The sequence below is a fragment of the Phalaenopsis equestris genome, unplaced genomic scaffold (genome assembly GCF_001263595.1).
Source record: "Phalaenopsis equestris unplaced genomic scaffold, ASM126359v1 Scaffold000002, whole genome shotgun sequence".
NCBI classification, from domain to species: domain Eukaryota; kingdom Viridiplantae; phylum Streptophyta; class Magnoliopsida; order Asparagales; family Orchidaceae; genus Phalaenopsis; species Phalaenopsis equestris.
The window spans coordinates 9,375,584-9,389,592 of NW_018164444.1; the positions used below are offsets into that span (position 1 = coordinate 9,375,584).

Sequence of the window (14,009 nt, forward strand, 5' to 3'; positions counted from 1 at the left end):
GTCAGTTCTGTGCATGACTTGGATATTCCAACGATTTTGATTAATGATAATCAGTTTCATATCCTCTTTATCTGCATATCGTATAATTGGTCCTCTATTAGCTCCAAGTGCAATTATTATCTTGAATTTTTTTTTTTCTAACTCGTTGCTTTCTTTAGATGAATCTCACCATTTAAATCTATCATTTGGAAATAGATGCTCCAAGATGTCACAGTCACTTTCTTATATAGCATCTCCACAACTACATTTATGCTAATCATAGTTGAATCTTAAATTTTCTCTTCCACAATTTTCTTTTCTGAACTGAGGTTGAAGTGATGATTTGTTTATCTGTGTTGGCTTTAAATGTTTTGCACTTTTGAAAACAAGGCCCTTTTTTCATGCAAGTAGGTTAACGCAAAGGCCAAGGTCTCTGTTAAGCTTGTGGCAGAAGCTGGGATTGGCACTGTAGCTTCTGGAGTAGCTAAAGCAAATGCTGACATAATACAGGTGCTACCTTATGATCTTGCGTTAATAGAATTTCTGTAATGCATATTTTATGATTTTCTGCTAATTTTATTTCTATAGCAGTAGCAAAGTCCTTCAGTCGCTTGCAATTTTCCTCAGTGATGTCCATACATGAGTAGGCCTAATTTTGCCACCTCAAAATTATTGCTTTCATATTCTAAAACTTGACGTGACCAAAATCAAACAATTAAGAAAAAGACAATATGGAATTATTCTTGTATTTGATTGATTGAGAGAAATGTCATTCATTTTAACTCTTACTACCTTAAGGCACCACATCCTTCAGCCAAAATCCATATGTTTAATGCACTTGTCTGACCTTGCTAATGTTACCACATCCTTCAGCCAAAATCCATATGTTTAATGCTCTTGTCTGACCTTGCTAATGTTGACTGACCTTGCTAATGTGCTAATGTTGACCGTGAGGATATCTCGCCTCGAGATATTTCTAGGTAATATTGAGAGAAAGAATAGAACAAAGTTTTGGGTGTCCTTAATATTTTATTTCATGCATGCTTTATTAATATTAAAAAGCATAGAAACTTTAAAGGTGCTAAAGAATGTTTTTTTTTTTTCTTTTCTTTCTTTGGTGAAAAAGGAATAACTTATTTTACCATTCATGTTATTCAGTTTTTCCAATCATTTATTTTCTCTTTTAATAGATCTGTTCTTTTGGACATCAAAAATTTTGAAAAATAAATAACCTTGATGTGGATCAAAATCTTTCCACATGTTCAATGGAGAAATGGCCACCCCAAAAAAATTCTATTAGCAGTAAAATCTCCGTATGACAAATATGCCATATTTCTGCATCACACTATTGTTTTATTGAAAGCACATCAGATTATTTTTTTTAACAAATATAATAAGATATACACTTAAATGACTTAAAAATTAATTAAAAAAAAATTGCAATGTAAATGCTTAAATAGAAAGCGAGAAGAAGAATCAATTACATAATAACTAGTTTAATAAAGAATACCTGAAAATTGAGAATGATTCATGAGATTGAGCGTTACAACATAGGGCAGAGGAATTGTTTAAATGAGAATGTAGAAGCTAGGAGCAAAAATTGCATTGCAAGAGGCTAAGATTGTATTATGTGAGTGGGAATGTCCGAGAGGGATGAAAAGGAAGGAAAACCAAGAGATTGAGTGGCACAAGCTATGTTTTGATTGTGATCATCGCATGGTGAACCAACAACAACTTTATTAGAAATATAATGTACTCAATGTGCTAAATGCTTAAATTGAATGGCATTGTTTTAAATAGTTTCTGGTAACACCAACGTACCGTAGGGCATAGTGAACTAACAAAACCTTTATTAGAAATAATGGTTGGATTGATAGTACTCACCATTAATGTACTAAAAATTGGAAATGTTTAAGTTATGGTAAAAATAAATTAAATATTTCAATTATATGTAACAATAAATTATTTAAAAGCATGATAAATATGAAATACTTTTAAATAGTAAGATTGAATTATAATAAAATAACAATAATATTTTGCACTATTGATTTTAAGCATTCTGCTGGAGAAAAGTTGATAGAACAAAATGATGTTGGAGTTAACCCCACAATAGAAATAAAATTATTATCGCTGAGATTCAAAGGTTACATTGAAGACTCTTCAAAACAAGGAATAAATGATGAATAAACACAAATAAACCCCTAGGGTGAAGATGAAGGTGGTGGGTGGTGATGGGACAGCAAGTAGGGGTGCGGGTTGGGGGTTGTGGCTGCATGTTAAAAGGCGGAGGAAGTTATGGCCCGACTGTGGATGGCAACAGGAGAGATAAGAGGAGCTGTGGTTGGTTAATAGTAGAGGAATGTTGGTTGGGTTGTGGATGGCAATGGGAGGGAGGATTGTAGGTGTGTGTATAGCAAGTCTGTAGCGGGAAGGAGCTGTAGCAGATTCAATAAGATGGTTGTGGCCGTGAAGGTCGGCTGGTAGGTAGGAGCAGGTTGCGGCAGAATCTGGGATGGCAAGGAGGAATAGGCGAATGGAGGGTAGATGGCTATAGAAAAATGGCACAAGGGACTGTTTTTTGGTGGTTGTAGAAATTATGATGGTGGCGGCAACGGAGAAAAGGTATTGGGGATGAGAAAATGGAGGATAATCATCACCTTGGAGTGAGATACAGCTGAAACCGCGCTCGTCCTTGGATATAGCCCTAGAAGGGAAAAGAGTGACGTCAACGACTGTCCAAACATAAATCTTAGCAAAAACTAATTCTAAAACAGATAAAACAACATATAAATAGGAGTAGATAAATAAGGGGGGACCCCGTCACTTGGTGGACAAATCTAGCCCCTGGACTAAAAGTTGTCGACCCCCTGTCGGCCGTTTTAACAGTAGTTTGAAAAAGTGATGATTTTGTGATTTTGAAAATAATTTAAATATGAATATAACTTTTTTGATTTTTAAAAGTAACATTTTTAATTTTAAAATAGGTGAGACCAAACGGGTCTCACGTTTTAAATAGTTTAGATGACTAAACACGATACCACAAGTAATACACTTATCCCGAAGAATAAACATATCACCTCTAGTAGACTCAATCACCTAAACTAAAGAATTTGTGACATCTGTTTGGTTTGTAAATTTTTTTATATGATGCCAATAAGTTCCCTTACCTAATACGATGATTAGATAGAGTTTATTTTACTTGGGTTCCAAGTTCTATATAGAGGCAAACTCCTATAGTTAATTACATCTTAAATGACCCGGGTCACTTTGGAAAACTCTCGATTAAAATCAGTGGTTTTACTTTCCAGATTTCAAAGTTTAGGTTTCCAAGATTGGACAAACGAACCAAATAGGAACAATTATTTTAAGGAATCTAAATGAGCGAAGAGTAGGAGATATCACAGATCTGGGGAGAACCCCGGTGACCTCCCAATTATCCTACTGTTTGACTTTATATCTTTGAAATGATATTATTTAATGTTTAATCCTGCAATTTATTTATAATTTAGGACTTATGTTCGCACGATATCTGGTCATGTAAATAGCTTAAAAAGATAGGAAGATTTACACTGTACCTTATAGTATCCTCGGAATCCTAAAGTGTTAGGACTTATAATTGCACAATAGGGTTGTGCAAAAACCTAAAAGTGATATGTGAGGGTTTACGCTGCGCTAAGCAAACCACTTCGAACTCCTATGAGTTATTTAAACTACGGGAAGTGATTGGTGATGTGAAAGTATTTTGATGTTGATAATCCACCTTAAAGTTGTTCCTCATCGTGCTGCCCACAGTGTACGCTCCAAAGCTCATTGTCGTAGCATCTTCAGGTTTAGTTTTAGTTTTGAAAATGCACCTAACCACTAGGTTATCCTATAATAAGGTATAGTACAAAAAAAAAACTAAGCAATAAAACATGCAGTGTGAAGAAAAAGCACAATGTACTGTACAGTAAAGAAGAAGGACAATATAACATGCTTATAAAAGAAAATATTGTAATGTAAATCAAACTTATATACCTGGGAGGCTCGTTACTTCTTTAAGTTTAAATAGTATGCGCTGTGTAAACAGGAGAAAACACGACCTAAAAAAACTCGAGTAAACCGATAAATCGTAGGAAAAAGACAAACAAATAAAACAAAATACAATATCACATATAAAGGACCAAGAATAGGAGATTTATATGTGATATTGGGAATGTCCTCAATTGCCAGGAGGATCTGAGTGTAAGATTCAAGCTCAAATCCCTGTGCATTGAGTTTCATTTTTGGTCAAGTTAAGGCAAGAATTTCATTATTTAATTTAATTAAATCAGTCATTAACCACAACCTAGTGCACCATCGTGTCTAGTGTCCTAATTAACTTATGAACTGGGGTCAGATGTATGGTTTTTTAGGTTCTTTTGAAAATTAGGATGATGATCTCTCTCTTAGGGTGTGCTCCTAATACCTAAGAAGCCTACACTTTAGTTTGAGCCTGAAGTGTTCAAAAGTGTCCATCTTCAATTAAGTGTCTTTCAACTAATCCTCGAACATCTTTAGATCAAGCTTAGCTCGCTATCAGACTCCTAAGACCTAGGGGTAAACCTATAATTTTGGCAGAAGGGTTGTGAAATGTGCTTCAATCATAATTAAAACAATTAGGTTTAAATTTATTCAAAGCTTAAGGGACCTAGGTTTAAGTTTATTCAAAGCTTAAGGGACCTAAATGCAAGTCTACTGATCTTTCAATCCATGCTCCTAATCGTCATTTAAACTCTTACTTTCTTCCAACTCTCAACTATTCTTCCAATTACAATTTCATCTTTCTTATGCAAAAGGAATGGTGAATGGTTTGCTATCATATCCCCTCTTTAGGTTTTTATCATCTCAACAAACCAAATTTCATTTTTAATTACCTCTTCCTTTCTCTTTTCCTCATATTTTTCTTTAAGACCATGAATTATTTCCGAAAATAATTAAATCGAAAATTCTCATTTTTTAACTTAACCATTAGAAAAAAAGAAAACAAAACAAACGAAAAAGAGGTCGATCCCCTTTTTAAAACAAAGTCAAATCAGTAAAACCTGGAGCGAAATCGTAAGTGCATCGTCTTATAAGCGTTTAAACTCATTAAAAAAATAATCAAATCAATCTCAAACAAGGTTTAAAAGCCTCAAAATGTAACTTAAAACTTCACGAATAAAGTTTCAAAATGTGGAGAATAAAACTTTAAAAATGTGGCCCAAACAGTAAAGGATTTTAGCCAACATAAATCACCAACACAGAGTCCAAACTGAGACCACCAAATGAGCCAACACAATATAAAAATTTCAGTTAAATTCAGCCTAGCAGAAGCCGAAATTGAGCTCATCGAAGAAGCCAAAAACAGAGAAAATTTTCATATATAATCCCCACTTCTCATGGCCAAAACCGAGCCAAACAAAAGGGGCAAACCACAGATGCAGCTCAAGGACAAAACCGAGCCCAACATGAAGGCCAAACCGAACAGCGTAGAGGCTAAACCAACCCACAAGCAAAGGCAAAAATAGAACTATATTTTTTGGAAGACAAAGTCATAACCGAGCCCACGAGAGGGGGGGAGGGGGGGTGGGGCAAGACAGAAAACATTTTTTCATCCACGCTTTAATTCCAAAAGAGCTTGAATTAGTCCCAACAATTAGGTCAAAATAAAAAGAATATTTCCAGCTAATATAAAGCCAAAATCGAAGCCAGTAAATGATCAAAACAAAATTATACTTTCAGCTAGTATTCAATCCCAAAAGAGCTAAAACCGAGCATATCAAGTGGGGAAATATAGAAGCATTTTCATTGAAGTTTCATCTCAAAAAGAGCCAAACCGAGACCACCAAATGGGCCAAAATAGAGCACATTTTTCCAGCATTTATTGTAAGCATGAATATCAACAATAAAAGCTTTGATAATTTCATTCCAACATGCATTCGAACAAGGGGCATCAAGAGAAGCAAGAAATGGGCCCCAAACATATTTTCCAACTCATAAAATAGTTTCCAGCATGTATTCTAGCAAGGGGCAGCAAGAGAAGCAAGAAATGTACCCCAAACACATTTTTCTAACTCATAAAATAATTTCCAGCATGTATTCTAGCAAAGGGCAATACATAAGAGGCAGCAAGAGAAGCAAGAAATGAGCCCCAAACACATTTTTCCAACCCATAAAATAATTTCCAGCTTTATTCTAGCAAGGGCAACAACAATTATTCCATCTAACGTGTATGAATATGAGTAGCATCAGAAAGGTAGAAAAAAGTCAAAATGAGAAAGAGAGGAATCACATTGCTAGAGATTTATTCAAAAGAACTATCATATATTGAAAATAGCTAAGCTCACAAATAAGGACAATAGACATCCTCTGTATGGTTCCCATTCATCAATAGTTTTCTCCCAATTCAAAAATAAATCTGAGTTTTTTTTTCTCAAATAATTTTGTTCAAACCCCCCCCCCAGCATCCTTCACTTTTTCCAAAAAACATACTTCTAATTCATGCATTTCACTTATATATTCCAGCTTCCCAACTCCATAACCCTTCTCATTTTTAACATTAAACTTAATCAATTCTTAAAACAACTTTAATTTCCCAATTCCAGGTGCCTTAGAAAATACATTCAGGAACAATTCAAAGTGACGTGTATTAGAAAGCTCACTCATAATGCCAGGCAAGGAACCATAAGAGCAAGATCCCCCCGACCATATTTTATAGATTATGAACCGTAAATGATAAAGGCCGTTCAATAATTTAAATTCCAGAAATATGCTTCGACTTAACTCGTAAAAAAAATGATATATGCTGTTTGAGAAATATGATATTTTCATAGAAGAAAACCAGGACTCTTCACAGTTTCGTTTGGAAAATTATGTGTTAAATTTGAACTAAAGCATAAATTCTGAAAGCATAGACATAATTACTGGGTCATAGTGCACATTTGTGTAGAATTTATATTTCCTCAAACCTGGAAGTCAATGTTTGATCCTCAGTTTTCTTCCAAAACCAACAGAGCTCCAAAAGACCCAAGCACGCAGAAGATGAGCAGAGTAAGGGAAAAAAAATCCAACACCAATGTTTGATCCTCAGTTTTCTTCCAAAACCAACAGAGCTCCAAAAGACTCAAGCATGCAGAAGATGAGCAGAGTAAGGGAAAAAAATCCAACCAAAAAAATTAGAAGAAATTTTGGCAGCACCTCCACCTTTTCTCTAAATTTTGGCCAACCCTAGACCTTCCCCCAAATTGGGTTTTATAAGCAAGAGAGGAAAAGAACAACCATCTACCAGCCTCCCTGGTGAGCAAATCAGGTAAAGGGAGAGGAGGAGAAGGATTTAAGGTAAGATGAAATGCAACCTAGGGCAGAGGAAGAGTTGGCCAGGTGGAATTTCGCTGTTGGAAGGCTGCTCGATTGAGCGGAGCTCGAAGAGTTGAGCAGCGTGCGCAATCGGCAGCGGAATGTCGTGTTTGAGGGAAGAGGGAGACGGGTTCGGTGGCCATGGCCTCGATCGATTGGCTCCGGCGCGGTCGAACACGGGAGCTAGGGCACGCCTGAGCGGACTTTCGGTCGAGGCAGAGGAATGTCGCGCGTGGGTAAGGATCAAATAGGACTTAAGGTTATAAATCATGATATTATAAATGATAAATATATTAAATATTTGATATTTCTTAACGGCGCGGTCCGCTTCGCGTCGGAGGTCATTTTGACGAATTCATCGATTTGCGTGCAAATTTTCTCGTGTCGTAAATATGGAAATATAGGTGTCATTTCCTACTAAAATTGATGTCCCGAACGCGTTGTTGTAGTCCATTTTGTTGTCAAAGGTCGTACGGAGAAGTTCGCATTTTCACCCGTCCTCTAGGCTCAATTGAAGTCCTATTTTGTGCAACTTAGTGTGTGTGTGTGTGACGATAAAGTCGTGAGGAGGTTTTCCTAGGGCTTGAGGTTCTATTGGGAACTTCTCCTTGAGTCTCCACACAATGACCCTTAACCGCTCGTTTATAAGATAATGGTTTTGAGACCATAAATGTTAGACATCACAGGAAAATAGGAAGTGTGGAATTTTTAAAAATGGTGGGTTCCAATTCTAGTTTTCTAAGATGGTCAATATGAACTCCTAGAGCTAGATCTTATGATATTAAGAAAAGGGAGTAGTGACCTCAAAATGAGGTTAGCACCTCCCTAGTCCAATTGTTGAACCGTTTCATCTCCTCCCACTGGTCAATATGAACTCCTAGAGCTAGATCTTATGATCTTAAGAAAAGGGAGTAGTGACCTCAAAATGAGGTCAGCACCTCCCTAGCCCTCCATCACAAACATATAAGGGATTCATTTGAACTCAAGCTGAGTAATTATACTTTTGAACTATGGTAATACTATTCGTGTTTTTTCTAGACAAAGTATTTTTTATTACTAACATTACTAGTTTGAATGATGTCACTGCAAATTTCTAATTTATCAATTCTATTAATTATTTGATTATATTGAAAGAAGGCATGAGTTCTCAATATATTTAGAGTATCATAGATATTGATTATGATGTAAATATATTGCATTGTGTACAAATATGAATGACATGTCATAAATCTGAATCTTGTATATTAGGAAATTTGTATATTTGGAAACTTGATATTAGACAACCTAATTAAAGAAGATCTAATTAAAGGTTCTTTTCTATATTAATGTTATTATGAATCTAGAGAGTTGGCACTGTCTAAATATGTAATATATGCTTTCAATTGAATAATAAGAATAAAGGAAGTTTCCATCACATGGTATCAGAGCTATGCATGACTAGTTGCCTCCTCTAGTAGGCTTCGTTCCCCACACGTGATTCCCGTCTTGATCGAATCGATCGTCTTCATCGGCATCGATCGTTGTGTTGTTTGTTGTCGACCTGCACTGCATCGTCCATCGTTGACCTGCACTACTTTGTTTGTTGAAGCTTCCCCTTCGATCGTCTACGTCATTCATCAAGGCGAGTGCAACCTTAACTCACGTCGGTTATACATGCATCTTGCAGCCTTGTCTTCATTAACCAAACCTTCCTCATCCTGTGACTAGATTTGGGCATCAATCAAAGCTTCATCTGCATCGACTTCTTCGTTGGCTTCGTATTCTTTTGGAAGCAATTCATCTGCTACGTCATCATACGTCTTCGGTTCAGGCTCGTTTCAGCTCCGTCGTCGTCTGCTTAATTCAATTTCCTCGGTTGTTGTGTTCTGTAGTTTTCTTGGTCTACTTAGGTTGATTTCCTTTGGCTTTTGTTTGGCTTTGTCGGTTCAAATTTTTTCCTTTAGTCAGCGATTTGTTGAATTATGGGATGTTGAGTTAATTCTCTCCCAGTGCTTTCGCAGTTCGTCTTTCAGCACTGAATGATATAAATTATGATTGGTGAACACAAACACCTTGTCACATCAGTTATTTCTATTGGAGTAGAACTATGAAACTCTATTTAAAGAGCATTTCTCAAGTGTTACCTTATCCCCCAGTTGAGACCGAGTCAAATTTTTTTGAGCGGATGACCGTGGATGCCCAACTATTGATACCAATACGGAACTCTATCGAACATGATCAATCTGCTCATATGTCTCATTACAACTGTGTTAAAGATGCCATGGAAGATTTATTATTTGTGTTTTTTTAGGAGAGAATATTTTTCGAATATTTGATGTATGCAAGGAATTCAATCAAACTAAACAACATGATCGGTCACTTAACGCGTATCACATACACTTTAAACATGTCTATGAAGAATTGAGCAAACTAATTCCCTTCACTACTTATGTCTTAATTCAGCTGGCTCAAAGAGAACAAATAACTATTATTAGTTCTCTAGTTGGCTTCAAGTCTCAGTATGAAAGTGTCAAATCACATACCTTATCTGATGTGGATATACTACTTTGAGGGAAAACTTATACTAGAGTATTGCATACGATTTCGAGTGTACAACAACCTAAAGCTCTTGCTAGTCAGAAAAATACAAATATCAGTAATCCTCGGTCTCAAGGCAATTACATAATTGGAACTCCAAATTCTGGAATTCAAAAGTCGAAGGTAGTGTGTCATTACCGTCATGAACCTGGTAATATGAATAGAACGTGTTAGAAGTCGCTCAAAAAGAATCAAAAGAGTTCTAAATCACAGCAGCTCATTTGATCACTACTAATGAGACCTCTCTAAGTTAGAATCTCTTGATATCTACCAATGAATATGTTATGCTCATCAAATTTCAGGAAGCATCTAAGAAATTCCGATCTATCACTATCCTTGTTGTGTCAAGTAACAATAATACTTTTTTTTCCTTCTTTCACAATGGTTCATTGATTCTGGTGTTATAGATCACATGACTTGCAATTCAAAATTCATTTTAACCTTTTATAAGCACTCGTCTTCTATAACTTTAGTTGATGGATCTACATCTTATATTATTACTGCTTGCTCCATCAATAATACATCAACATTGCCTCTAACTTATGTTCTCGGTTTACCTTAATTTATTTTTAATATGGTTTTTGTTATCAAAATTATATCTGCTCTTAATGATTGTATCTTATTTTTTCTCAACCATTGTCTATTTCCGGATCTTATAACGAAGAAGATTATTGGTAAAGGACGAGAATCAGGGGCTATACATTTTAGTTAATGAGGTACATCGACTCATGGTTTGTTTCAACACCTTATCTCTTTTTGAGATCCATTGTCATTACTATCAATGCTGAAAACGTTGTACCTTTAGTTTCAATAGTTATCCTTTAGTTAATGAGGTACATCGACTCATGGTTTGTTTTAGCACCTTATCTCTTTTTGAGATCCATTGTAATTACTATCAATGCTGAAAACGTTGTACCTTCAGTTTCAATAGTTATCTCGATTACATTGTGAGTTGTGTCCATTTGTTAAGCACCATCATTTGTATGCCGTTCTCGAAGTTAATAAAAGTGTAAGTCATATTTTTGAGTTGGTATATTCTGATGTGTGAGGATTTTGTTCTATTTTATCTAGTGGATTGTTTTTTCTTGTATGATTTGACTTTATTCTATAAAATCTTGTATTGAGTTACTTTTATATTCTCAATCTTTGTGTGCTGAAATTAAAACTCAATTCAATGTTTCTGTTAAGATTCTGAGAGATGACAATACCAAAGAATATTTTCCTACACTCTTCAAATGTACATGGCACAAAACAGGATGCTTCACTAATCATTCTGTGTTGATACTTGATCCCAAAATGAAGTAGTTGAGGGAAGAATAGACTTCGTGTAACGACTAGAGTTCTGTTATTTCAATCGAATGTGCCTAAACATTTATAGGTTGATGCAATTTTTACTGCATGTTTTTAATCAATTGGATGTCTTATGCTATTCTACAGAACCCGACACCATCCTAAGTTTTATTTTCAATTAGCTCTTTTTCGTATTGAATCACACATATTTGGGTGTTCTTGTTTTGTTCATGATATTTGTTCACAAGTTTATAAACTGGACCTTAAGTCATTAAGGTGTGTCTTTCTAGGATATTCTTGTCTTCTGAAAGAATATCAATGTTTTTCTCTTCTCTTAAGCAAGTACATGATTTCTGTTGTTGTTACCTTTCATGTACAAACCCTATTTTTTGTGACTCATTTATAAGAGTTTGATGAGTTGTTAATGTATCACATCATGAGTTTAGATCTTGCTCCAGCTCCACCTCGAGTGCCTCAACCTCGACCACCTATTACTAATGTTTACTCAAGAAAACCTCGTTCCCCTAATCCTAGTCCGACACCAGTTTCATCCTCCTACTAGATATTCCTCCTAGTGACTTTGGTTTACATATTGCTCTTCGAAGAAGTAAACGTCATCACATCTATCCCATTACCTCATGTGTTGATTATAATAAATTATTTTTCAATTCTTGCTCGTTTATTGCTTCTCTTGACTTTGTCGAGGTTTCAAAATCTGTTCAGCAAGCCCTATCCCATTTTGAGTTACGGACAATGATGCTTGATGAGATGAATGCCTTAATTGAAAATGGAATTCGTGAACTAGTTGAACTACCTTTCAACAAAAAGGCTATTGGCTGTAAATTGTTCTTTGCAATTAAATTTGAATCTGATGGATCTATAGCTCGTCTCAAAGCTCGGTTGGTTATTAAGGGTTATAATCAAACTTATGGGATCGACTACTTGGATATGTTATCTCTGGAAGCTTAAGTTAATTTCGATTCCCCTACTCTTGTCCTTGGCTGCAATGAATGATTAGCTTCTACATTAGTTGGATGTGAAGAATGTTTTTCTGCATGATCTTTCGGAAGAGTTATACATGGAGCAACTTTTTCGGTTTTTTGCTTTGGGGCAGTCTGGGAAGATATGTTGGCTTCGAAATTTCTTAGATGTATTAAGGCAAAGCCCTCGAGCATGGGCTGGAAAATTTAGCCAAGTAATAGAAAGGTTTATGATGTAGAAAAATAGAAGTGATCACACTGTACTCTATAAGCAATCGGTTTCTTGAATCATTATATTGGCGGTTTATGTTGATGCCATTATTATTATTAGAAAAGATATGCAGGAAATTTTATCATTGAAACTATTTCTTCAAAATCAGTTCAACACTAAAGATTTGGGTTGTTGAAGTACTTGAGGATTGAGGTGGCAAGAAGCAAAAATGGTATCTTTCTATCTCAACGGAATTTTGTGCTAGATTTGGTAGCAGAACTTGTGAAATTAGAGGTCAATTCATGTAGTATTTTGTTGTTTCCTAATCAACAACTTACCAAGGATGGAGAGTTTTTTAATGATTTTGAATGGTATAGGAAGTTAGTTGAAAAATAAAACTATCTCAGGGTAACTCATCTTGACATTATGTATTAATTTAACACTATAAGTTGGTTTACCTTTCCCCACCATCTATCATTGGTCAACTTAGGAACATGTACTATGTTACCTCAAGGGAGCTTCTGGACATGATATTCTGTATTAGTATCTCGGGCATAGAAATATTGAATGTTTATCTGATACAATTTGGACAAGTTTCAAAATTCATCGGAAATCCATTACTGGATATTGTGTCTTTGCTGGTGTTAATTTGGATGGAAGGTAAGAAACGGAATGTAATGCTTATCTGATGCAGACAGAAATATTGAATCTTCATCTGATGCAAATTGGACAAGTTTCGAAATAGATCGAAGATCCATTAATGGATATTGTGTCTTTGGTGATGGTAATTTGGTCTCATGAAAGAGTAAGTTATGGAATGTATTGTCACGACCCAGTGTTGAATTTGAGTGTCGAGCGATGACACAAGCTTCTAGTGAATTGATGTGGGTATTTCAACTCTTAATTGAGATGGTTTCAAGAATTTGGTCTCATGAAAGAGTAAGTTATGGAATGTATTATCACGGCCCAATGTTGAATTTGAGTGTCGAGCGATGGCACAAGCTTCTAGTGTTGATGTGGGTATCTCAACTCTTAATTGAGATGGTTTCAAGAAAAGAGTTCCAACAAAATTGTGGTGTGATAACTAAGCTCCAATCCATATTGTTGCCTTGAACAACAACTAAGCGCTTTGAGATAGATTGGCAGTTTGTTCGCAAAATGATTCAATAGAATCTAATTTTAATAGCTCATGTGAAGACGTAAAAACAATTAGGATATATCTTCACAAAGGCCCTGAATGGAGTTAGGGTTATTTATAGTTGTAACAAGTTGGACATGAGGAGGAGTGTTATGGAAAGTTATAAATCTAAATCTTGTATTTTATTTTAGGCAACCTAATTAAAGGGGATCTAATTACATGACCTTTTTCTATATTAGAGTTATTCCTAAGCTAGAGAGTCGGAAGCATATATAAATATGTAATATATGGTTACAATTAAAAAATAAGAAAGGAAATTCTCGTCATAATTATTATGGATAGTGATTATCATAGTATGCTTAGATGGGCATGTTAAGTATGATGAAGTTCTTTCCCTTGTGGTACTAGCTAGGGATGTCAATATACCTGTGCACGTAGATATTTTCTTGCTACCTCAGACAATCGTGAATGTTAGGGC

General features: G+C 35.4%; 1 protein-coding gene across 1 annotated transcript in view; it reads left to right on the plus strand.

The window, feature by feature from the left end:
- The window catches only part of LOC110027736 (ferredoxin-dependent glutamate synthase, chloroplastic-like), a 39,111-nt gene that overhangs the window by 493 nt on the left and 24,609 nt on the right, over positions 1–14,009 (plus strand). The window contains exon 2 of the mRNA XM_020729312.1: positions 391–489. Coding sequence (XP_020584971.1) covers positions 391–489 — 99 coding nt within the window. The remainder of the gene's footprint in view (positions 1–390; positions 490–14,009) is intronic.